The following is a 24,505-nucleotide window of genomic DNA, read 5'->3' on the forward strand; positions in this document are numbered from 1 at the left end:
TTTAGCAACCAGGAAAGTTCAAATGATAGAGATGGGTGATTAGCTAGAGCCAAACAAGTAGTTATACCCAGGACCCAAATCTAGGTTTCTTGAACCCTAGAATACTCTCTTCGGGTTTTTGCATTGGGTGTTTAAGAGCAGGAGAAAAGAACTGTGGATGTCCCTGTCATTCCATTTTTTTAAAACTTTCACAAGTATTCATTCACTCAGCCAATGCACTATTTCTCAAATGCTCACTATATGCAGAGACCCATGCCTCCTGTAGTACAGACAGTGTGAGCCAAACGAGACTGGTTCCCATCACCAAGGAGCTTGTCTTCCTGTCCTCCTTTGCAAATTTACTCCTATGGTTTTCACAAGGGATGACAGAAATATTAGGATTACGTACACTTTACAAAGGAGCAAACTGAAACACTAAGAGATAAAGGACTGCAGTGGCGCAAAAACATAAACTAGTGTCTTTGGTGATCTACCCTGTGCTGCACGGGTTCCCAATGTACTGCGACAGTGAATAAAAGGTTTCTCTTAACTGATCTCTACGCTCGTTATCTTCTCTCACTCCATTCACTAATTCCACCCCCCCCTTCCGCCCCGCCCCGCCTCGCTAATAAAACATCATTCCTGAGAATCCAAGACGCCTGCAAAGAATAGGCCACTCCAGCAAAACTACAACCCGCCTGCGCCCATCCAGTCGTAACTTCCGGCTTCCATTACCCACGTGATCAGGTACGCTTGCTGCGCATGCCTAGTAGGAAGTCGGGCTATACCACTTTGCCTCACCGAGAGGGTATATTTTGTATGTTTTTAAGTTTAAAACAGATTCCCGAGATTACGCTTGTATTATCTCGGTATTCACAGAGGATAAGAGTAGGTTTAGGGTGGCAGGAGATGAAAGGACCGGAGGGGAATATGGCGAAAGCGGAGCAGGGGATGGGCTCTCCCCTTCACAGATAATGGGAGGAGCCTGGCCAGAGCTAGTTCTTTCCTTTCGGCGCTGCGGCCGCAGCCATGAGGTGAGGGCGCGTGGGCCTCCGATTCTAGCTGATCCGAGGTGCGGGAGGGCGACAGGGCTTCCTTCCACGGCCCCGGGTGGGAGAGATGAGGTGGAGGCTGCCCTGAAGCAGCCGGTCCCGGAGCTTGGGCTAGGCCGGAGCACACTAGGCCCCGGCCTCGAGGAGATGGGGGAGAGCGTCCCGAGAACTCTAGGCCGCGGGGAGGGAGGGCCCCGTGCCCCATACGGATCGCGGGTGACCTGCGCAGGCAGAGGAAGGGCTGCGGCGGGGACTAGGCTGTGGTCACCTTACTAGCTGGGTGCCCCGAATCGGAGCCGGTCTCTGCTTCCATGTGACGTAGGACACGTCTCTCGTAGGCCGCGGGCCTCAAGACTGCTTGGAGTGAGGCGATCCCTAGCACTTTAACGCCTTCCACCCCATGGACGGTACATAAGAAAACTCTTAAGGCTAGCAGAACATAAGTTTATTACTGTGGTAAGACGAAAACTGGCCCAAGAAGCAAAGGATTAGCAAACCAGATACACCGGCCTCGGACTCTTCACATTAGACGCTTGTTTTTAGAGCTCAGTCCAGGAAGGGCAGAAGCCCCCTCTTCATCCAGTTTTATCCGGTTTTACCTCTTTTTCCAGAGGAGAAGCCTGAGGCAGAAAAGTTACGGAATAGCTTGGGCTTTGTTTTCATTCCAGGACAGCCCGTTGCCCCACAGGAATGCCCAGCACAGGGTTTAACAAAGGTCTTGCTATAGGAAAGATACTTAATATGGGGTTGGAGAAAGAGATATTTGCCCTGAATACCGAGAGCCTGCACATCATCCATTTCCATGTTGTATGTTTCACAACATTAAATGATTGGAAGGCAGGTCTCGCTGGGGATGATCGCTTTTGTCCTGGAATGGATTCCAGGGCCTGATAGTGTTTTCTGTTTGTCACAGTATGCTCAGGCTTCAGAAGAGGCTTGCCTCCAGTGTCCTCCGCTGTGGCAAAAAGAAGGTCTGGTTGGATCCCAATGAGACAAATGAAATCGCCAATGCCAACTCCCGTGAGTTCTTGGGATCTTCTTCACCTTATCCCTTCCTCATTCTTTATGAGATGGAAGATTTCACGATCGTCTTGACTCTTAACAAACCTAGGAAAGCTCATAGTCTGGGGTTTTCTAAAATGGAGGGTCCAAGAAATTTGGAGATGCCAGAGGTCCTGTCCCTGCCATTTGCCAGAATGACAGGATAGAAGTCAATGAAACAACCCAATGTCGTATTTATGATTATTGCTAGAGTTGATATTCTGTTTTACAGCTACGTGAAGGAGTTTTGAGGAGACAGCACAAGGACTGGGAGTAGAGATGGCCAGAGAAACGATGAAGTGATGGATTGGGCAGACCTGGGGCCTCAGGCTTTAGCAAAGGCCGCGTGGCGTGTGATTATTCAAGGCAGTTAAACAGGTGTCAATCCTGCAGATAGCAACATAACCCACATTACTTCCATGTAATCATTGTTGCAGAAAAAAGTGTTCAACGATCTCGGTTAAAGATAGTAAGGCAGGCTTTATTCAGGACCATTGCTGCCAGTGTAGGACCACTGCAGTGGGATTTTACACTGGGAGACAGATTGCTGTCCAACCTGAACATAGCGTGGTCAAGTAGGAATTCATGGCGAAGGAGGGTGATGTGAGGGTCAGTGTATGGAAGATTATTAAAAGGAAACCTTAGTGTCAAGGGGGATTCTGGCTAAACTGAGCTAACTGGGTTGTTGCTAAAGACCAGGCCGGGATGATCAGGCATTGCCTAGGAAATGTTGGTGGATGAAGAAACTGATCTGCTATCAGGGGTAGGGGCTTCTGCTTAATTAAGTTGACTTAAGCAGGCTTCTTAAAAAAACTAGAATTTACGAGGAAGTGCACAGGTGGGCCTACGAGGTGGTTTGGGAGCCTGACGAAAGTTTCGTCAAGCAAAGAAGGTTGGTCAATATCAGGGAATTCCTTAACCTGTTTGAATTTGTGGCATTGTGATATGTGCTCAAAATATCCTAATTTTCAGAACAGTGGGTCATAGTTGAGACAGGATCTGAAGGACTAGGCCATATCTGCACACTTTTGATCACACGTCCCTAAGTACATAAAATTTGAGTGTGCTGTAAAACATCTCAAGAGATGGGGGGGGGGATCTTAACAGAAGAGAAACAAGCAGAAGTTCTAGTATTTGTATCATTTTTGAGCCCACTGGGCCAGGGATGTGAGCGATGTCCCTGGCTTGTCCTGTTTGGACTCTGGATCGTGACTGGTATTCTTGGGGCTAGGCCCCAGCACACTGACTAGATACATTATGTTTTCCCAGGTCAGCAGATCCGGAAACTGATCAAAGATGGGCTGATCATCCGGAAACCTGTGACTGTCCATTCCCGGGCTCGATGCCGGAAAAACACTTTGGCCCGCCGGAAGGGCAGACATATGGGCATTGGTAAGTGTGTTCTTCCCCTTTCTCCAAGACTCAAATTAGAGCTGCCTGAGTCTAGACTGAGCTATATCCAGGGTCTACCCCGCCCCCCCGCCCCGTTTTGTCTCCTCTTAAGCCCTTTTCTTACTCCTTGATATTTGGTGAGCTTTCTTTGTGTGCAAATCAGAAAGTTGACGATAGTGTTGGAGTTGAAGGTATTAGTGAAAAGAGGTCCTGTTTATTGAGCCCCTACACTATGCCAAGGATTCTATTGGGTATTTGAAAACGTTGCCCAGCAAATTCTAAAACTACTTTCTAGGGTTAGGATAATTTAGGGAGGTGAAGGTCACACCGCCTTTAACTTACCGTACTGCCTTGGTGCACACCCTGTCATACACACGTTATGCACCAAGTGAATGGGGAATAGTAGCCTTGTTGAGGCTTCCTTAAAATGAATAAATGAAAGAAATGCTTAGTCTCATTATCTGTAAAATGGAATTAATAGTACTGAAAATGAGTTCGGGCACTTGCCACATGACTGAGTGAATTATAAAGTCTATTAGAAATAAGGGGCGCCTGGGTGGCGCAGTCGGTTAAGCGTCCGACTTCAGCCAGGTCACGATCTCGCAGTCCGTGAGTTCGAGCCCCGCGTCAGGCTCTGGGTTGATGGCTCAGAGCCTGGAGCCTGTTTCCGATTCTGTGTCTCCCTCTCTGTCTGCCCCTCCCCCGTTCATGCTCTGTCTCTCTCTGTCCCAAAAATAAAAAATAAACGTTGAAAAAAAAAATTAAAAAAGAAATTGGTAGCTGTCCTTGTGACCGGTCAGCTGGCTCTAGTAATGGACTTGAGACCCAGGGGCACTACAGTGGGCTTAACTTCTCTTCCCTACAGGTAAGAGAAAGGGTACTGCCAATGCCCGAATGCCTGAGAAGGTAACCTGGATGAGGAGGATGAGGATTCTGCGCCGGCTGCTTAGAAGATACCGTGAATCTAAGAAGATTGACCGCCACATGTAAGCACACCCTCTTCTTGGCCCACTGAGACTCATTTGGTAGTCTTGACAGCTTGTTCTCTGAACAGACCCGCAATCTGCCTCCATTGGCCTTGGGGAGGGAGCCATGTCTTAACGTTTGTTAATGTTTATAATGTTTATTTTGAGAGACAGGGAGAGAGAATCCTACGGGGCTTCGTCCACGAACCTCGAGACCATGACCTGGGCCGAAATTACGGGGTCGAATGCTTAACGGACTGAACCACCCAGGCATTCCTGTCTTAGGCCTTTTTAAGAAAAATTCTTCCATTCTGTCCTTTGTTGTCTGCCTGTCCCCTCCTCCCCCAAAACACACACCATCAGAATAACCCAAAAATTGAACTTACCTGCCAGGCAACCTCTTGTATCTGGAAACTGCACAAAAAGTCTTGGTTTGGGGGAAACAGTCCGTACAGAACAGAGAGGAAAGGAACCTCGCATACTTAGGGACTTGGTGTAGAGGAGCAGACGCCGGGCCAGCCTCTGATCCCATCACTGACCAGAGCCTCTGCGCCTTACACCCTGCAGGTATCACAGCTTGTACCTGAAAGTGAAGGGTAATGTGTTCAAAAACAAGCGGATTCTCATGGAGCACATCCACAAGCTGAAGGCAGACAAGGCTCGCAAGAAGCTTCTGGCGTAAGTTTTTTCAGGAATTGGCCTCTGTCGTGGGGGCACGTTCTTTGATCTTTATTACAAAGGTTCTTCTGAGACCTTTGAAATACACTAATGCATAATTTTGACTTGCTTTGACAGCTTGTCTGTCAGACAGCAGTCTGTCCAGATCATAGCTGTTGTGTACAAATCTGTCCTCCTCTGTTCCCTACATCACCTACCATCATTGCAGGGTAGGGACTGGGTTAGTGGAAGCAGGAGCTCTTGGTGGCCCTGATGACTCATTCCTCAAGCTGACACTAGGCTCAAAGGGAGAGGTCTGGGCCTGTGCTTCTGTATACTGAGCAGCTCATTCATTCTCAAACTGACCCATCTTTTCTCTTCCATCATCCAGTGACCAGGCTGAGGCCCGCAGATCTAAGACCAAGGAAGCACGCAAGCGCCGTGAAGAGAGGCTCCAGGCCAAGAAGGAGGAAATCATCAAGACTCTGTCCAAGGAGGAAGAGACCAAGAAATAAAATCTCCTCTCTGTTGTCTGTACATAGTGGCTTTGGCAGCAACACAGATCAGTTCTTGAATAAAACAAATCTTTACCTGTCTGTCTCTGCGTCCGGAGTTTTTGGCCGTGTGGTTGGTCTTCACTATTTAGAGGGTCAGAACTAACCACACTGAGCATTGGGATGCCGGCCTTTCCTGGGTGCCTGCTTCCTTTCTTCCTTGACTCCCAGCATCTGGTTGTGCTTGTGTCCCTCCGTCCGTGGGAGAGAGGGCTTTTTGTTTTTATCTTGTTTTAGTTGAGTATAGGGCTTAATCTGAAGGGAGGGGAAGAATGGCTTCTACCCAAGCCTCCAAAATCCTGTGCTTGAAAACTGCCCTTCACGGCAGGCAGTGGGGGACGTGTCGGAAGTGGTGTAAAATGTTGATGGGGAACCAACAGTTGTGACATCAATTGTCACATTGTTTAAACAAAGTCCTCAGAAAGTAATATGCATGCACTTGCCAACTGTGCCCTGGGGTCCAGGGTTGAAGTCTATGCTAGAACTCCGCTGCCACCAGCCCAGAATCTATGCCACCTGGACTTTAACTGGCGACCCCATCCCAAGCTCCTCAAAAGACCTTGAGGTCTTTGGAGCATCCCAATTTTTAAACTTTTTTCCTACCAAAAGGATTTTTGGGGGCTCCTGGCTGGCTCAGTAGGAAGAGCATGCAACTCTTAAACTAGGGGTCGTGAGTTTGAGCCCCACATTGGGTACAAAGATTACTGAAAAAAGTAATTTTTTTTTAAGTTTATTTTTTGAGAGCGGCCATATGAGCAGGGGAGGGGCAGAGAGAGAGGGAAACAGAACTCCAAGCAGGCTCCAGGCTCTAAGCTGTCAGCCAGAGCCCGACACAGGGCTCAAACTCACCGTGAGATCATGACCTGGAAAAAAAATTAAGTGTCTTGGTTTATACCCATCTCAGGGCATAAAGGAAAAAGCTTTTCTCAGCAGAAATTGAAATAAAGGCACATGATGTGAAAGCCTGTTGAAGCCATTGTGAGTTGCTTAATGAATTCATACCCCCTTTTGTAAATAGTAAATTTTATTTTGCCACTTAGCTGGTAGTAAGAACCGCCAATAAATTCTTCAGTAAAGTATCTGCTCTGCGAGCCAAGGACTGTTAGGCACTTTACACCGACTCCTATTGATTCTCTAATCTTCATAACATTGTAAAGTAGGGTTATTACCTTGTCTACTTCGCAGATGAGGGAACACATGAAATGCTGGCTTCACATGGCTTGTGTTGGTGGGAAAATGCATTCAAGATGTTGAAGTAAAATGGGACTTGGCAGACATTGATCAGCTTTGGGGGACTGGGCAGGTGACGCTTCTGGTGTCAGAAGGAACCAACTGGGTTAGGGACCATGGCCAGATGTCCAGGTGGGAAGCATCAGTCGGCCAATTAAATGGAGGGCCAGAGTCTAGGCTGGGGAGAAAAGTTGCATAGAAGGGACCATCTCCTTTAGTTCTTGGCACAGGGACGACTGGCATGCCTGTCCTGGTTTCCTTCCTGCCCTCCCCTTTCCTGAGGACCAGTGTAAAGGCCAGCGGGGGACTTCAGGGGATGTGTGGGCAGACGCTCCCATCTGCACTTGCGTGAGAAAGGCAGGACTAGTGTGTTCTTGGGAACACCAGACCCCTCCTATGTCTTTAGGGTCCTCGTCCAGTCTGGACAGGGTGGGGCAGGTGGGTAGCCCAGGACAGGAAAGCCCAGACTCAAAGACCCAGAGTCTTATGCACACCCATATGCATCAGAACCTGCTTTGGGGGTTCCTTCCCTGTTGCCACTGTAGCAACCCGTGTGAACTTTAGCCATCAGCTCTTGACCGTAATCCTTTGCCGTTCCAAGTGTGGGGAAGCTGAAGGGAAAGAGTCCTGGTCAAGCTCCCAGCTTGGATCGCAGGACACGGACACCTCCTTCCCAGGCCTGGCTGGGCCACAAGAGGAAGGGCATTGAAGGCCACCTCACCTCCACGCCCTCAGGTAGTCGGGGGACGACAGGAAGGAGAAAAAGGTAACCCAAGCATGGGACCCTCCACCGGGCGTTCGAAACTTGCAACACAAAGCTGGTTTCCACCCTGGACCAGGAGATGGTGCTGTTCTCTCACAGGTTGCTGCAGGTGTAGCAAACCCTCACTTTTGGGGTTGTTTTTGAAGAAGTTGAGGTGGGAGGTAGGAGCCTATCTCTTGGGAAGCCTTGGATTTAATCACTTCTTTCTGAAGCTCACCCCAGGCCTGGAGGTTACTTCTTTCCATGGGCCGCCAACCCCTTCCTAGGGCAGTGTCAGGGAGGGCCCCCTTAGCAGGCCGATCCCCTAAAGTAACCACTGGATCTCTTCCAGGTCCTGGAACCTTGGAGAAATTCTGATGGAAAGAAAGGTCCATTCTCTCAAGGTCTTAGAACTAGTCCCACCATATAATTTTGCATACTCTTTAAAGGGGTTCACGGCCCTCAGATAAACACTCCCTGAGCAAATCCAATTCCATTTCTGGGGGAGGAAACCGAGGCCCAGAGAGGCCAATGACTCCCCAGAATCTCAGCCCTGCGTGAGCACCAGCACCTTTGACCCTCCCGACGACGTGGGAGACTATGATTCAGAGTAGGTCGCTGCAGAGGTGCCGGGCAGCTGCTGTGGGGCCACGAGCTGGAGAAGGGGGACAAGGCCAAAGGGAGTAGTGCTAGCAAGGTGGGTAAGGCTGCACAACGGGGCTCACTCTGTTTGTGTCACCGCCCCCTCCCCCCTCCCCGCCGACCTCTGGTATTCACCTCTCTGCTCTTTTAGGCCTCCCGTCTCCATTCCTAGGCTCCCCCTTTTTTTTGCATCTCTCCGAAGTCTGGCCTCATACTACATATGCCCAGTTAAGCTCAGGCAGAGATGGAGGGAGGGAGGGCATGTGTGGGGCAGACAACGGAGCCAAATGGTGAGCTGGCACCACCAGTAGCTTCCTGGGCATTCTCTGCCCCAGGCCAACGGTGTTGCTGGCCCAGCCACCCCCAGAGTGGGCACAGAGGAGGGCAGAGGCTATAGTGGGGGCACCAGCTGTTCCCAACCCCCAGGCTGTGAGCATGCCGTTAGTGGTTCAGCCACCCGAAAAAGCTGCTGTACTCAGCAGTGCGGCAAATGGGCTAGGGAGGAGGCGGGGGTCCAGGCCAGCTGCCTGCTGGTGGCAGACGCAAGTGGAGTGTGTAGAAGGCTTGGCTGAAAGGCTCTCACTCTCTACGGGGTGGGGGGGGGGGTGGGCTTTCGATTCCTGGAGCCCGTGGCCCAGTATCCTGGGGCGTCTCTATTTCCATCTCATTAGTTTAAGGCACTGAGGGACCCAGGTAAGGAAAGAGCTCAACCGGGGCGGGGGGGGGGGGGGGGGGGGGGGGGCAAGAGACATGATTTCTGAGACTGGCTTGGTCACCAATTTGCTGGGTGACCTTGGGCAAGTTACTGGTCCACTCTGGGCCTCAATGTCCCTCTATATAAAAGGGGCAAGGTCGGGCTGGATAAGCTGTATGACCTTGAGTATGCCACCTAATATCCCTGGGCCTCAGTTTCTTCATCTGTGAAAAGGGGAGACCACCACTTTCCTCACTGGGTCACTGAAAGGATTAAATAAAATTCCTGGCATGGTTCTCCAAGCACGGCAGGTGCCACTTTACGTGAGGTCCCCTCTCTTTAAGCCACTGGCCTGGGTTTGTGACGCTTGTTTTCATTCCTCCCATCAGAGGTCTTAAAAAGAGGAGGTCATCCTCCTCTGGCTCACCCACGGAGCTCTAGGACCTTCCCTGGGTGAAAGGGCCCAAAGAAAGCTCAACGTCTGGTCCCACCTGGCCTGCCTTGCTTTGGGGGGGGGGGGCGGGGAAGGGGGGCTGGGAGGCAGAACCGATGGGTGCCTGTCAGAAGGGGCAGCCCCCACCCCCTGCATTCTGGCGGCACTGGCGGCATTGCCCTGGCACCCCCGCAGCCCGCCTCTCCCTCCCTCTGCGCTCCCCTCTGCCTATAAATAGCACAGGACGTGCCTGCCTTGGCGATGACGCGGCCAGGCGGGCGGAGGGGAAAGAGGCAGCTCTGCCGAGAGCAGGTGGGCGGCGGGCACCGCTGCGGGAGGGGCGCCGCTGCCGGCCCCCTTCGTGCCAGGCTCTCGATGACGGGCATGATTGAGTCATCTCAGGGCCCCACTGTCGGCGACTGTTCCCGCCGCCAGCCTTTCTGCCTGGGGCTTGGGGGGGCGCGAGGCTGACCTCGGGTGGTCTCGGAGGGCACCGCTGGGTCGCTGGGTCGGCAGAAACGGTCCTAATGCACACGGTTGAGTGCCCGCTCCGCCCCCCTGGGGACACGGGTGCGCATCCAGCCTGAAAGTGACCGCAGCCCCACCCTCTCCCCTTCCAGCTTCCCCCAACATCCCCCACCCCACCCACCTCCACCCCCACCCTGCCGCCCTGTTTTCTTCTCAAGCTCCCCCCCAGATCCCCCATCTCAGGCTGGGGCGGTGGGAGTGGGGAGGAATGGGGACCCCTGCAACATCTGGGCCAGCTCCAGCGCCCCACCTGTCAGAGAGCCACAAATTCCTCCACCTCCAGGCTTGTCTTCTTTTGGAACCTCCAGCCCCCGCCCCACTCCTTGGACCTTTGCTTCCTCTCTCCCCAGCAGATACACAGAGCAGACAGGTTGGGACAAGAAACATTTATTTAGGGGCCTGGGGGCTCAGCAGTGCCCCAGCCGACCCATCATGCAGCCTTATGTACAGTGGGCATTGGGCCCGCCCCTGGGATATTGCTGAGGGGGGCCCCATGGCAGCAAACAGGGCAGTGTGGCTTGAACCCCCCTCCAAGGGGGAGAAGTGGAGCAGGGGCCAGTGGGTAGGAGAATGTGTCCCTTCCACTGTATGGGAGGGTGTGACTGTGCCCAGGACGGGGACTGGCATTGGCTGGCACTATCAAGGGCACAAGAGGAGGCTCTGAGCTTGGGGGGAGAGGGAGGTTGGCACCAGAGAAAAGCAACCTGAAAGGGAGGGGTCCTCTTCATGAGTGCCAACCCACCAACAGGGTGCCTACCCCCTTCCTTTCCTGGTGGCCAAACACAATGATTTGCTGCCCTATCTCCCACTCCCTCTTCCTCCCAGAACTCTGTGTCCAGGACAAGGGCACAGATACAGCCAGAAGAGGGACCCCTGCACTGAAGGAGGGGTCGCAGTGTTTCCTACAAAGCCCAGAGAAAGGGAGTGAGGAAGGGCCATCTGCAAGTCAGTCCTGAGGGCTGGGCTCCTGGGGGGGTGGCCTTGTGAGGCCTGGGACAGGAACTAGGAAATACTGACTCCCTGGGGCTGGTTGGCCATGGGGGACCAGGGAACTTGCAGAGTCCTGACAGTGAAATGGGGACTTGTTTTTTGTTCTCAGTCGGCTTCTGTTCATGTCCTTCTTGAGTGTCCTTTTCCGGTGGACAAGGGTACGATGAGGCTGTTCTATTCTACTTGAGGAGACAGTCTCTGGTTTGCAGCGCTATCCCCGGAACTTGGCCCTCCCCTCCTCTGTCCGCCCAGGTTTCAAGTAATAGGAGAGATTTCTGCAGAACTTTCCTGAGGAGTGATGGAGTGACAGAGGTGGGGACACCAGGAGGTGGACTCAGGATCCTCCTGCAGCCCCGGATCCCCTCCCAACCCAGGGCAGAGAGCTGAGGGATTTGGGAAGTCACCTTCCCAAGGTCCCACTTCCAAAGCGGCAGCCGCAGGGTCACACACACATAGACCCAAGCAGAGGCTCTGTGGGGAGGGGGGAATGGTGTCGGGCATGCAAAGGTGGTGTGGACACGAGAAGGCTCTCTGGACAAAGCAGCGAGAAAATTCCTCAGGAATGCCCCCCCCCTCCCCAGGGCCGCACTCAGCATGGCAACTGGGGGTGTCTGGGTACTGGCTGGACCCACCTGGAACTTCCTCATTCCCTCCCACTTTCTCCTCCTTCCTCACCCCCGAGTCCCAGAGCAGCAACTCCCTCAGGGCACCCTGGGACCCAAGAAATAAAACCTTCCTCTGTGCAGAGGGCTCCCAAGCCATGGGGGGTGGCTCCTAGGAGAGAGGCAGAGGGAGGAAGAGTGTGGGCAGATGCCCGTTCCTCTCCAGGGCCAGAAGCAAGGGCCAGGCTCGGGCAGGGGTGGCATCTGGGTTCTCTTGGCTCCTCTCAGATCTCGGTCAGGGCGTCGGCTGGCACCAGGCCCCGCTTCTTGCCGCTGCTGACGCGGATGAAGCCGTCAGCATCCTTGCTCCTGCCCACACCCACACAGATCTGAGTGGGAGAGACACGGAGCTGAGTCCTGGCACCTGCCTACAGCCCTGGCCCCGAGTCCGGCTGATGGCTCCCAGGGGGCCACCCCGGGGAATGATGGGATCAGGATCAGATGTGGTTGGAGACATCAGCTGGGGTGATGGGAGCAGATCCCATGAGGGCACTGGGCACGGCAGCAAGACCAGAACATCAGCAGACACTGAGCAGCACTCTGGGGCTGGCCTGAGCTCCACCTCCCCCCCCCCACCCCGCCCCCACCGCCCTGGCAGCACTCCCATTTCACAGAGGGGGGAAGGGTTATGCAACAAGACAGAGGTATAGCCAGCATTCAGACCCAAGCCTCTAGACTCCTAATCCAGTGCTCTTTCCCTCCCCCAAGCTGTCTCTAACCACATTCAGCCCCCTGCCTGTGTCGGTCACCAGCCCCGATTCCCAGCAGGGTCTGACAGGAGGCCCCGCGGTCACACCTTTCTAACCTGCCTTCCCTCCTGCTGCCAGGCTGCAGTGTCCTCCTCCAGGGCAGTCGCCTGTGCCCCCACCGCCTCTCTCCCATGTCCACCTCTCCAGCCACTGCAGAGCCCAGGCACTCACCTGGTTCTCCTTGAGGCTCATGTACCCCTGTTCCTTGTTCCCGGAGAAGGGTTGGCAGCTGCGCCAGACGTTCTCTCCTGGCCTTACGCGCTGCACAAAATTGGCTGGGAAGAAGCCAACCCGGTCGCCAATCTTCCCCTGGGGATGAGGCTGGCAGTGAGCATCAGAGCCCCCCGCCCCACATTGATGCAACTCAGAGCCAAAGCCATCAAACTCCAGATCCTGCGCTCTCTGTATCCAGAGCCCCCAGTAGGGTGGCTTCTGGACTGCGATGGGCATGAGGTGGGTAGGGGGACAGGGCTGAGGCGGGGAGGGTCAAGGTGAGAGCAAGTCCCAAGTGTTGGTCCTATGGGCTTGGCTAGGGCACGTGGTGGGAGGAGGGGTGGTCTTTGGGCCCGGAGAGAAGGTGGGGCAGTGCCAGTTGAAGTGGTGGAAAAGGGTCGGGTGCCTACCGGGGTGTCTCTCCTCCCCACCCTGCCAAGTCACCTTCCACCAGTCCTCGTTAGAGTCATCCACCAGCAGGATCCGGTCCCCAGGCCTGGGAGGACAGAGCTGGGGTCGCAAATGGACAGGAGGGACCTGCCTTTTCTGAATCTTAACCATCTTGGGTCCCCCAGGTCCCCAGCATGCCCCCCCTCCACAGCGGGGGGAGGATTCTTGACGCCCTCGGAGGACACTGTGACCACAGGTACAGCAGACTCTCTCTAGGACAGAGCCCGGGCGGGGCAGAAGATATGACATCAGCACCAGTCCCTTTTGGACTCTGGGCAGTCTAGCTCTTCTTTGGGCTCAGCTGCCTCAAGCATGCCAGGAGAAAGTTCTCGAAGGTCCCCCTCACACTCATGTTCCAAGGTCTGGGAGCAGAGCCCTGAGGTTGGAGCCAGGTGGCTGTCCAGGGGGGCCGGACCACAAAGAGGACTTACTGCAAAGCCAGGTCATTGTTCTCTTGGGGCAGAAACTTGTAGAGAGCGACATAGGAGTACATGGGCCCCACATCCTTCCGCAGAGGGGGTTTTGCGGGCTGTGGAAAAGTCTGGATCAGTGACGGGAGGGGGACACAGTCCTCGCTCCACCCACCGTTCGCTTGCCCTGACCTTCCCCTCTCTGGGGGGGTGGGGAGAGGTTGGCTAGGAGGTGGGACACAGTGCACCTGGGTCAATGACAGGGAGAGGTCAGACTCTCCTACCTTCTGTGTTCACCCTTGGGGGACTGGGCCAAGGATGGAGAAGGGGAACACTCCTCTGCCTGCTGCACCCTGGAACTGCCCACTCGTGGGGAGTGGGCCCAGGAGTGGGCACGATAGCCATTGGCTCCGCGGTGGGAGGGCAAATACCCCCTGCCTTCCTTGCCTCCTCACCCTGGCACTGTCCATCCCCATAGGCTGAGGACAAATGATGGAGCGGTGATACTGCCACTCACCATGCTCTTGCCCACCTATGCATCAATGACAAGAAGGGACATCCCCTTCCAATCTGGCCTACGAGGGCTCAGCACCAGCATCACCTCACCTGCTGTCCAGGGCTCTTCTCCTCTGGTCCTGACCCTTCGCTCTCGGCCGGGGCTGTGAACACTAGAGATGCCAGGGCAGGGCCAGGGCGTCAGGCAGCAGGGAGTGGCCTGCACTGTGTTCCATTCCCGCCTCTGGCTCCCACCTCTACTCACCACTGTCGCCAGGGCCCTCCTCTGAGCTGCGGATGCTGCCTTCCCCATCCTCGGTCAGCTCATCCCGCTCACTCTGGGGCCAAATGGGGGGAGGGCTCAGTCCCCGGACCCTCAGCCTCAGAGACTCCTGCCCCCCAGGCGCCCCTCTGGTGCCTGACATACCAGGCTCCGCGTGGGGGACTCAGAGGTACTGCTGAAGCTGGAGCGGTTCATCAGTGCCAAGGAGGTGCCATAGCGCAGCGTCTCGTAGACGGGGTCTACCTTCCCGCTGGCCCCTGCCAAGGAGCCACCCTAAGGCTGGGCACCCAGCTGCCAGCCTTGCTCTGCCCTGAAGCCCCGGATCACTTTCACTCTCTCGGCCCCAGCCAAGATGTCCTTCCTTTAACCACCTGCCCCATCCCTCCCCCAGGCCCCTCTCTGCCCACACCAGTCTTCCCCAGATCCTCTTGGACTAACTCCCCAGCCTTCATATCTCTGGACACCTTCCCTATCCTTGCAGATGAGGACAGCGCCTACCTTATCCTCTATTCCCTATCCTTCTCGGTTCAGGCCTTCGTGCAAATGGTGATTAATGGATGATTTGTGTGATTATCTATTTCATGTCTAGCTCCCTTACTAGACCATGAACTCCACCTTCTTCAGTGCTGTGTCCCCATGTCTAGCACAGTGCCTGGCACTTAGTAAGTGTTGACAAAATGCCTGTTGAAGGATGAATGAATGAATGGATGGATGAATGAAGGCATGAATGAACCCTACATTCGGGACAAGGGCATTCAGAGAAGGGAAGTGCCAAGAACCAGAAGAGCCATGCAACTCAGGTGCCCATCTGAGGAACATGTGGGTTTCTCACCACACTACGGTGGGATCAGGGGCAAAGGGGGGGACACTCACCAGTGGGTGGGGACTCTCTGCTTGTGACACAGGCTGGGGGTGGTTCATGCACCAGGAGGGGGGAGCTGAAGTTTCGACGGAAGGAGGAGGACTAAGGCAAGAGGGGGCAGAGAGAGGGCATGGGGATGTCACAGCCCACCGAGAGCTTGGCCTTCCCCAAGCCCAAGGACTACTCCACAGGAGGAACCCGCCTGGAGGGGGGCGCTCATTCCCCCACATGCCAGTCCTGGGGAGCACTCACAGCCAGCCAGCCCTGCATGGTCCCCACTCACCACCTTGCCTGGGCATTGCTGGTGGGAGATCTCCTCGGAGCACCAGAGGTGGACGCTGACTTTGCACGTCTTACACCGCAAACCCTGCTTGGAGTTTCCTGGGAAGAATTTGGCGTCAACAAGAGGGATTCGGCAAAGGAGGAGGCATCCGAGGGCAAGGAGCAAAGAGGGCAGGTTAGGCCATGGGACAGAGGAGGGGGGGGTTGGGCATCCTCATGTCCGCCTCGGGGTCTAGTGCTTACCCCTCATACAGTCAAGGCACCGAAGCCTGAGTTGTTAGTACCCACGGCGACACTGGACACCCACCCCCCCCCCAAAAATTGCTCATTTGTCCACCCAGCGTGAGGGGCACAGTTAGGACTGTGGGCCCAACATCAGACGGTTCCCTAGGAACGCTCCCCACACCCACCCTGGCCCCTCTCCCTGACAGGCCAGGCACCTACCCACAATGATCTGGTGGCATAGCTCACAAGGGCTGGCTCTCTTGAAGACGTGTTCCTGGAAGCTGTGCAGCCTTACTGGTTTGAGTGGTGCCAGGGGCCGTAGGATTGGGCAAGGGGAGGGGGCCGGGGTAGGGAAGCTCCCGTCTGTAGATGCCGGCGGTGGGGAGGGAGGGGGCAGCGGGGTCGGGGGCGTCAACAGCACCTCAGTGGGGCACTTGAGCTCAGAGCCTGAGCGAAGGAAGAAGTTCTCCACACTCTTACTTCGGAGGATGGTCTTGAGGGAAAGTGAGCGCTTGAACCGCTGGAGCTGAAAGGGGAAGCAGGGGTGGGGGTGGGGGGTTATAAGTGGAAGCCAGAGGGGATCAGGTCTGGGCCAGGATGTCTCCTTGGTCAGTGGCAGCCTGAGGCTGAGGGCCAGAGGTGAGATGAAGTACTGAGAGGCTGCCACGTTCCAGAAGGTGGTCACACTCCCGGATGCCCACGGGAGCCCGGTGGGTAACCTCCATGAGCCAAGGGGTTCTGGCTGGGCCCGCAAGATTGGAGTGGTGAGGGTGGAAGGGGGACTGGCCGGTCAGAGAGCAGCTGCTGGTGCGCTCCAGACAACATAGGCCTGTCCTCGGGGCCAGCCCAGCAGTGCCAGGTTTTCCACTTTTTCAAAAGAAATCTTGACTCTTATGTGAATTTGGATGGAAACAAATTCAAGAGGTTTTATTTCCTTTTTTTTTTTTTCATTGCAGAAATGGTAGTGTGCTATGTTTCCTAGCCTTGCTTTTCTCACTTAACAGTAAATCTTGGAAATCATTCCATACCAATACATAAAGACTTTCATCATTCATGTTTATGGCTACGCAGGATTTCATTGCATGGGTGTACCATTTACTCGAGTTAAAAAGAATAATACTTTGGGGGTGCCTGGGTGGCTCAGTTGATTGGGTGTGGGACCTTTGATTTTGGCTCGGGTTATGATCCCAGGGTCATGGGATTGAGCCTGCGGCAGGCTCCACACTGAGTGTGGAGCCTGCTTAAGATTCTCTCACTCCCCAGGTGCCTGGGTGGCTCAGTCGGTTAAGCGTCTGACTTTAGCTCAGGTCATGATCTCAGGCTCCCACTGACAGCGCTGAGCCTGGAGCCTGCTTCGGATTCTGTGTCTCCCTCTCTCTCTCTCTGCCCCTCCCCTGCTCATGTTCTTTGTCCTCTCAAAAAAAAAAAAAAAAAAAATCCTCTGCCCTGCGCATGTGCTCTCTTTCTCTCCATACAATAAAATAATACATGGGGGGCACCTTGGTGGCTCAGTCGGTTAAGTGCCTGGCTTTGGCTCAGGTCATAATCTCGTGAGTTTGAGCCCACTTCAGATTCTTTTTCCTCTTCTCTCTCTGCCCCTCCCCACTCTCTCAAAATAAATAAAAACAAAAACTTAAAAAAAATAGTAACACTTTGGGGGCTGAACAAAACATGCCAGGTCCCCAGTTTTCCATGTGTTCTTGAGAGTGGGGGAGTGGTCATCCTGGACCCTCATCCTCAAGGCTGATTCTTGCTCCAAAATATCTCTCCGGCGCACATAATCCCCTCATCACCTCCACAACCCTGCCCTAGTTCAGGTCCGGAACCCCTTGCCTGCACCCTGCCCATCTCCCCCTGCTCTCCATACACCTGCCAGGGAGGTGATCCCTGACCTTGCTAAAAACTTTTCATGGCTCTTCAGGACACAGTCAAGATGCCTTCCACCTGCAGCCCAGACATGGGGATTCTTGAACTCAACCATGTTTTATTCCTCCAAGCTTTTGCTGTGTTTGTCCTCTTCTCTGCCTTATCCAGTGAGTACCCTCTTTATCCTTCGGGGTTTCCAGCGACTGTTCCTCCTTTGGGAAGATGTCTCTTCTCCAGGAATTCCATTTAGTATAACCACTCCCACTCCGGGGCCCATTGCACCTAGTACTGACTTCCATTATAAATCCAATCTGGTTTACGTGGTGGTCATTTACTTCTTATCCCCTCCCTCCAGGAGACTGGAGCCCCTTGAGGGCAGGAACAGTTGCTTTAACATCCTCCCGGCCCCCCACAACACACACACAGCCTCAGGACATAGTAGGTGCTCAGTGAATATTTGTTGACTGAATGATAACCCAGTGGCTGGAATCCTACGTGCAGCCCATGTTCTGGAGCACGGGGTCAATTCTGCAGTGAGGCCAGGGTTACTTCCATTGCTCACCCCAGCATACCCTTCTTGAGTCTGCCCAGAGTGAAGTCTGGAAACATCTCTAGCCAGATCCTGGAACCTCTTCCCTCCTATCGATAGCCCCCATCCCCCTGCCCACATATTCCCATCAGTGATAGATAAAAGGGGCCAGTGGCCTGGCTTCAGGCAGGGAGACTTGGCCAGGGTTCCCAACTGGCACATCAAGCAGCCTGTGTGGCCCTAGGGAGGCCAGCAGGCAGCAAGACATAGGGAGAAGCAGAGAGGGACACATTTAAGGGTGTCTGTCTGGCTCAGTCAGTAGAACATGTGACTCTTCATCTCAGGGTTGTGAGTTTAAGCCCCACAGCGGGCATGGGGTCTACTTAAAAAAGAGAGAGAGAGGGGCGCCTGGGTGGCGCAGTCGGTTAAGCGTCCGACTTCAGCCAGGTCACGATCTCGCGGTCCGTGAGTTCGAGCCCCGCGTCGGGCTCTGGGCTGATGGCTCGGAGCCTGGAGCCTGTTTCCGATTCTGTGTCTCCCTCTCTCTCTGACCCTCCCCGGTTCATGCTCTGTCTCTCTCTGTCCCAAAAATAAATAAACGTTGAAAAAAAAATTAAAAAAAAAAAAAAAAAGACAGAGAGAGAGAGAGAGAGAGACTTGGACATGAGGCAGGCCCCAGTGTGCCAGCTGGGAGGACAGAGCCTTGGGGTGCCTGGCGCGCTGAGTTCCCCAGCTCTTTCCAAATTCAGCTTCCTGGATAGCACTGTGGGCTTCTTTGTGTGTCTAAGAGAAGCAGGGCCCCAGGCCTCAGATACCTGGGTGTTAGGGCAGAAGTGGAGGGCCAGAGGGACAATTAATTAGAACACAAATGTATTCTGTGAGCCAGTGTGGCGTTGGAGGCTCTCACAGGCCCTCACGATTCTGCCCAGGGGCCAGAGCATAGAGCACAAGAGGTCTCTGGGAGGATGTGCTGGAGGTGGGTGCAAAGCTAAACCGACCACCTGAAGGCAGGTCACTTCACTTCCACTCTTGGGCCTCAGTTTCCCCACATCCAAGAGAAAGGAGTCAGGACTAGATGCTCTCTGAGCAACACAAGGCTCTGGGTCCAAAAAGCAAAAACCTAAACTTAATGATATGATGAGGGGCTATCATGTCAGAATACTGGAATTGAGGTAGCCCTTCATAAGCAGCACCTCATTAATCCTGGCATTACCACCCCCGAGACACTGATAATCACTGTCCCACTTTGCAGACGAACTCATAGACACATAGGAGTTAAATCACCCACCCATAGCGAGTCCTCAGCTGGTAAGTGGCAGAGACAGAACTTGAACCAGAGGCTTTGGCTGTTAAGTCCAAATGACCAGAAGGGCCCCGCTGCTCTGGGCTCTGCCGTGGCCCTCACCCCTGCCTCTCAGCTATGCCATGGGCATGGCCACCAGGTCAATCATGAAATTTAGGGTTGGAAGGAACCTGAAAGACTGGCCATCTAGAGTGGTCCCCAGCCCACACTCTCATCTCACAATGCCTTGGCCATGTCACTTCTGAGTGGTTGTCTGACTCTGTTGGTCACCTCCTGTGGCAGGAAGCACACCCTCTCTTGCGCCAGTCATTCCATCTTTGGGCAGCTGCAATCCATGGAAAGTGCTTCCCTATATAGAGCTGAAACCTGCCTCCCTGAGATCTTTGCCTATCGGCTCTGCTCCTCCCTTGGCTCCCGAAAGGGCTACTCCCCTCTTCTACATATCAGTCCTTCAAATATTTGAAGACATCAGTCATGTTCCCCCCTCCCAAAGCTGTTGTTTCCATAGTAATCGCCACAGGATGAGATTTTAAGCCGCCTTACTCTCCAGCCTGTGCCCTTTCCTGGTCTTCCCTTGGCCCCAGTGCCAAGAGCTACCTCTCTGCAGGGTACCAGAGGTCTCTGGAACAGAATGTTCCCCAGCACTGGGGCAGCCCCAGTTCTGCTCACTGACTCCCTGGCTCAGCTGTGGGTTCCAGATCCCAGGAGGGCAGAGAAGCAGGAAGGAACAACATACTACCTGGAGTGGCTGGCAGATGCCAAGGGTTGTGGCTGAAGAGCAGGATGGGGGCACCTCTTCCAAATAGCTTGATGCCCGTCCACTCAGAGACATCTAGTTTGAGTGCCCAAACCTCATTTTGGCTCAGCCTGGCCAGGCACTCCTGGTTCCCAGAGAGGACTTTTTCCTATCTCCCATCAGCTATCTTTTTGGTGCCCCCAGTGTCCCAGGAACCATTCCCTGGCATGGGGAGAAGTTGCCATGTACCCTGGCAAGCTGGCCCCCCTATATGCTATTCCCTCCTGATGATGCACCAGGAGCCTGTCTGGCTTAGAGCCTGGACCACCAGGCCTGTTCTTCTGAATCCCCTCCCAGAGGCTGGGTTTGGCCAGCCTGCCTCCTCCCCACCTCCCCACATACTGGATGGTCCCTTCTATTCCTCGACTCCCCACAGCATCTCCTTACTTCCCTCCAGCTCCTGAAAGGGCACTAGGCAGCTGGCGGTGGGTGGTGGCGGATGTGGCACAAGCTGACTCAGATGGCAATGTTGGCATGGCAGGGTCTTCCCAGGGATGGCACTAAAGGGGGTGATGGAACCACCCAGCGGTAGGATGGCATGGGGACCCAGAGATGGCAATGGTGACACTAGGAGGGTCACGGAGTAGCTTGAATACAGGGATACGAGCCAACCTTAGGGTGGGAAGGAGACTGGGCTTGGGCTGGCAAGAAATGCCCAGGAGACCCCAAGCACTGACGAATAAGCCTGGAATGCTGGCTTCACTGCCTAATGGGCAGTGTTGTACCTGCTTCAAGCTGAGTTGGGTGGGCCACAACCCTCTTCCTTCCCCCTCCCCAAGCCCTATAGTCTGGAGACCAAAGCTTCTTAGGGACAGGTTGAGGTGGGGGGAGCTAAAGGGGCTGGCGGGGTCCTGAATTCTCTCCCTGCCCACTTCTACCCTCCTGAACACCCCCACCCAGACCGGCAGCCCGGCCTGTATTGTTATAACAGTCCTTCGCAGGGGTGAGATTTAGGGGAGGGGGGTAAAGGGACAGGGCAAGGTGTGCAATTCCCGTCCCCTCTTGCTCTTGGGATCTCCATGGCTCAGATTCAGAGGTGATAGCACTGGATGGTCCTTGGGCTGGGAGGAGGGAGGTACAGACCTGCCGGGCCCTGACCTCCCCCTGCCCACAGGGCTGAGCTTGCAGCCTGTGGGTTTGCTGAGGCAGCAAGGCCCAGGCTCCTGCCTGCCTTTGGAGAGCTCTTAAGGAGGGGGGCGGGCAGCCAGGCCTCCTGTGGGAAGAAAGGCAGGGCCTGGGAGGCCCCCATACCCTTAGGAAGCAAGCAAGGGAATTGTGTATGTCCGTCTTGAGTGACTAGAAGGCAACTGAGAAGGCCAGGGATATTGGAATTCAGGATGGGGCTCAGCTCCCTGGACCCTCTGGAGTTTTTTTGTTGTTTTTTTTTTAAGCTGTCACAAATGTTACAAACAATATCCTCCCACCCCCAACACCTCATTCCTTTCCTAGTACAGACCTGGGTCTCTGAGAGGCAGTTAACTCTGTGGTCTGAGGGACCACAGTCTCATTCTCAGGAGGGGGCAGAAGAAGGTCAAGTTGGGATCTGAAGACTTTGACATGGAGACCCAGTGGGTCCTTCTGGTTTAAAGGTGGAACGCTACCTGGGGTATCTCAGCCAGGCCCTACCCTGCCCCTACTCATCTACCCCTGGTCATTTTCTTGATGACCTTGACCTTGAATTAACCTCGTACCCTGAGGGGTGGCCTAGACAGAATTAGGAGCAAGATAGACATTGGAAAGAGCTCTTGACACCGAAGGAGCCAAAGACCCCACCCATTTTTGGTCTTTAGTGGCCCCCCTCCTCATCTGGACAACAGGAGCAGGTGGGAACAAAACACCAGGGTGCAGAGGAGAGGGAAGGAGGCTTTGGCCTGAAGGCTGGGGAGGGGGCAGAGAGCACCCTTGACACAGCCTCTTTTTCTCTCCCCATCCCCAGCCCGCTCAACTCATGTTGCTCCCCCGCAGAACTTCTTGCGGGTCAGTGTGAGCACCTAGAACTTGGAGAGGAAGCAGACAGATTAGAGGTGGGGGTTAAATTTAAGTGGTGGCCTCCCCCAATCCCTTCAGCGCCAGGAGTCTGGGCTCCGCCTGCCTTCACTGGGGAATAATTTATTCATTGTGACTCCCGCAGGAGTAACAATCATACATAATTAGGGTTAATTATGACATTCATTAATTACGATGACTTCTCTTTTTGCTTCCACCCACCCTCTCCCCGGCGCCCCGTCCGGCTCCGGGGGTGGGGGGTGGGGCTGCCTGCCCTTCTGCTCTGGAGCCGCAACAACAGTCCCCCGGTCCCCGCCCCGCGATGGCCAGCGCTGCGGCAGCCCCCAGCGCGCACTCGGAAGCTACGCACCTCGGGCCGTGGCCTCACATCCCGGAGCCTAACCTGGTTGGGAGGGGGGAATGCAGGACTGCAGTGGGTCCGAAAGAGACAACCGGAGAGACTCAGAGATAAACATATAGAGAAAGCGGGAAAGACACCAAGACCGACAAACAGGTTGTAGAGACATTTTCAGAGAGACACAGGCAAAGACAGAGGGACAGACTGAGCTACAGACATATAGACCTGCGGGCGCGAGAGGGGTGCGCCTCGCACGCACACACCGGCGCGTACACCGGCCCACACCCGCTACACACCGCTACACGTTCCCGCCGCCTTCGCTGCGCCGATTCCCTCCAACAAAGCCGAGTTACAACCTCCCGGGAGGGTCTCGGCAGCGCGTCCGCTCATCACGCGCGCAAGGGCGTGTCGTGCTTGTGTGATGTGGGCTCCTTGCGGCCCCTCGTCGCGAACCCCCTCGCCCCGGTCGTCGCGCAGAGCCTTCGGCATTACACGGGTCCCGCTCCCGTGACCCCCGGGCCATCCGAGCCCACGGTGGTGACCGCGTCGGGAAGAGGGCGCCGGGGCTGGGGGGCGCACCGGGCAGGGGTCCAGGCCTCTTCTCCTGAGTTACCTTGGTCTCCTGGAGGGCAGAGACGGTCCCCGGGGGGGTGCGGGTGGCCGCGTCATCCGGTTCGTTCTCCTTCTCGCTCATTTCGGTCATGGTTGGGGTAGAGAGGAAGAGGGGGTGCCAAGACCCGACGGCAGGCCCCCTGGGGGCAGGTGGCAGGTGGCAGACGTCTCTCTGGGACCCTCAAGCCCTTTTCCAGACACTGCCCCCCAGTGAACCCCAGGAAAAATCCGCCCCAGGAAAAAAGCGACCCCCCACTCCCGGGAGCGGGTGGAGAAAGTTCCCGGGTTGGCCGGTGAAGAGGGGTAATTACGGGGAGCCGCTGGAGCCGGACGACCCCGGGAAGGCGGACCGAGGGTCTGCAGAGGATGCTGCTCGGAGCGAGGGGAGGAGGGAAGTGGGGACGCGGGGATGTGCTGAGGGAGGGAGCGGAGGAGCAGTCCGTGTCCGGCCGGCTCCGCCGTCCTCTGCGCCCGCCCCCCATCCCTCTCCCCCTCCCCCCGCCGGCCCCAGCCCGGCACCCGGAGGCCCCTCCGCCCAGTCCTCGCCTTCCAACTTTGATTTAGGAGGTCGCCTGGTCCCTCCCCCTTCCCTCCTAAGCTCCCCCGCGCCGCTATGCAAATCAGGTTCTCAGCTATTGGCTGCCGTGGTGGCCAGGAGCGTGAGATGGGCGGAGCCTGGGGGGGGCTCGACAAGATGGGGAGGAGCCTGAGGGGTAAAGAAGTGGGGAGGAAGTGGTTTTACACTAAAAGACCCGGAATGGGGGGCGTGACAAAGTTGAGGAAAGATTTGGCAGATCACATTCGAGTCTGGGCGGGATTGAGGGAAACAAAAAAGGTTGGATCTGCAGGATAGCTGAGAGTGAGATCGAAGTTAGGACCCTCTGATAGCGAAGTAGTGGACAAATATGGACCCTTCTGCCTCATTAACTGGATGTCTCTGCGAGGGAGACTCCCAATATGCACACCCCTGGACTATGAGGTAGGGGTTCTTTAAGAGAGAAGGGACAATTTAGCATCATGTGTCAAAGGCCAGGCCTGACAATCCCTCCTTTGTGGTTTGGAAAGCAGGACAACCACATTCCTTTCCATGCTTCCTGTTTGGACTTCAGCAGAGAAGGGGGCTTCAGTCCCCACACCTAAGGTCCCCAAACCTTTCCAAGACACATCCTCCCTCCTAAAGATCCTGCCACAAATGGAGTTAGATCAGGGTGTAGGAAGAAGGGGTAGGGAAGAGGGTTCTTACTCTCCAGGTTGTTCCCTGTCCACTTGGCCTAAAGGTATCTCTTTAATGCTTGTTGCTTACCTGCCATTTTCCTAGTCCTCCTCCCTCACCTCCAGCCCTCTTTCTTCCTGGCCCTTCTGGCCCTGACCAAATCTCCCGGCCTGTCCAAAGAAAGGGAGGTAGTTTGGGGACTGAAGGACTCCTTCCTTAGGTGTGGGTGGAGGAACTTCTGGATCAAAGTCTCCCTCCTCCAGGGGCTCCTCTGCTGTGGGTGATGAGATTGGAGGGGAAGGTGGCACTTGA

At 55.0% G+C, this 24,505-nt stretch overlaps 2 protein-coding genes across 3 annotated transcripts; one reads left to right on the forward strand and one right to left on the reverse strand.

Moving 5' to 3' along the window:
• Positions 1-871: 871 nt before the first annotated feature.
• Positions 872-5,682, forward strand: RPL19 (ribosomal protein L19). Its single transcript, XM_011289169.3, has 6 exons — positions 872-1,013; positions 1,945-2,051; positions 3,342-3,464; positions 4,330-4,450; positions 4,997-5,107; positions 5,478-5,682. Exons 1-6 carry the CDS (start codon positions 1,009-1,011, stop codon positions 5,599-5,601), a joined length of 591 nt encoding a protein of 196 aa, XP_011287471.1. The 5' UTR covers positions 872-1,008; the 3' UTR covers positions 5,602-5,682.
• A 4,598-nt stretch (positions 5,683-10,280) lies between these two features.
• Positions 10,281-23,484, reverse strand: STAC2 (SH3 and cysteine rich domain 2). Of its 2 annotated transcripts, none has more exons than XM_019817813.3 (11): positions 22,982-23,484; positions 15,750-16,056; positions 15,310-15,404; positions 15,035-15,125; positions 14,306-14,418; positions 14,144-14,216; positions 13,990-14,051; positions 13,405-13,502; positions 12,968-13,019; positions 12,482-12,619; positions 10,281-11,890 (listed from the first exon to the last, which is right to left on the reverse strand). In XM_019817813.3, exons 1-11 carry the CDS (start codon positions 23,069-23,071, stop codon positions 11,786-11,788), a joined length of 1,224 nt encoding a protein of 407 aa, XP_019673372.2. In that variant the 5' UTR covers positions 23,072-23,484; the 3' UTR covers positions 10,281-11,785. The 2 variants fall into 2 exon arrangements, with proteins under 2 accessions (XP_019673372.2, XP_003996820.2); XM_003996771.6 differs by having other exon boundaries at positions 15,307-15,404; positions 22,982-23,477.
• Positions 23,485-24,505: the final 1,021 nt, after the last annotated feature.

The sequence above is a fragment of the Felis catus genome, chromosome E1 (genome assembly GCF_018350175.1).
Source record: "Felis catus isolate Fca126 chromosome E1, F.catus_Fca126_mat1.0, whole genome shotgun sequence".
Lineage (NCBI taxonomy): Eukaryota > Metazoa > Chordata > Mammalia > Carnivora > Felidae > Felis > Felis catus.

What these genes read in the sequence shown, in the direction of transcription:
- RPL19 (XM_011289169.3), top strand. An exon ending in GGGCAGACATATGGGCATTG is followed by an intron (nt 3,465 to 4,329) that starts GTAAGTGTGTTC and finishes TCTTCCCTACAG; the next exon opens with GTAAGAGAAAGGGTACTGCC. An exon ending in AAGAAGATTGACCGCCACAT is followed by an intron (nt 4,451 to 4,996) that starts GTAAGCACACCC and finishes TACACCCTGCAG; the next exon opens with GTATCACAGCTTGTACCTGA.
- STAC2 (XM_003996771.6), bottom strand. Translation starts at nt 23,071, where the DNA reads ATGACCGAAATGAGCGAGAAGGAGAACGAACCGGATGACGCGGCCACC. An exon ending in AGTCCCCCACGCGGAGCCTG is followed by an intron (nt 14,217 to 14,305) that starts GTATGTCAGGCA and finishes ATTTGGCCCCAG; the next exon opens with AGTGAGCGGGATGAGCTGAC. An exon ending in AGAAGAGCCCTGGACAGCAG is followed by an intron (nt 13,503 to 13,989) that starts GTGAGGTGATGC and finishes ACTTTTCCACAG; the next exon opens with CCCGCAAAACCCCCTCTGCG.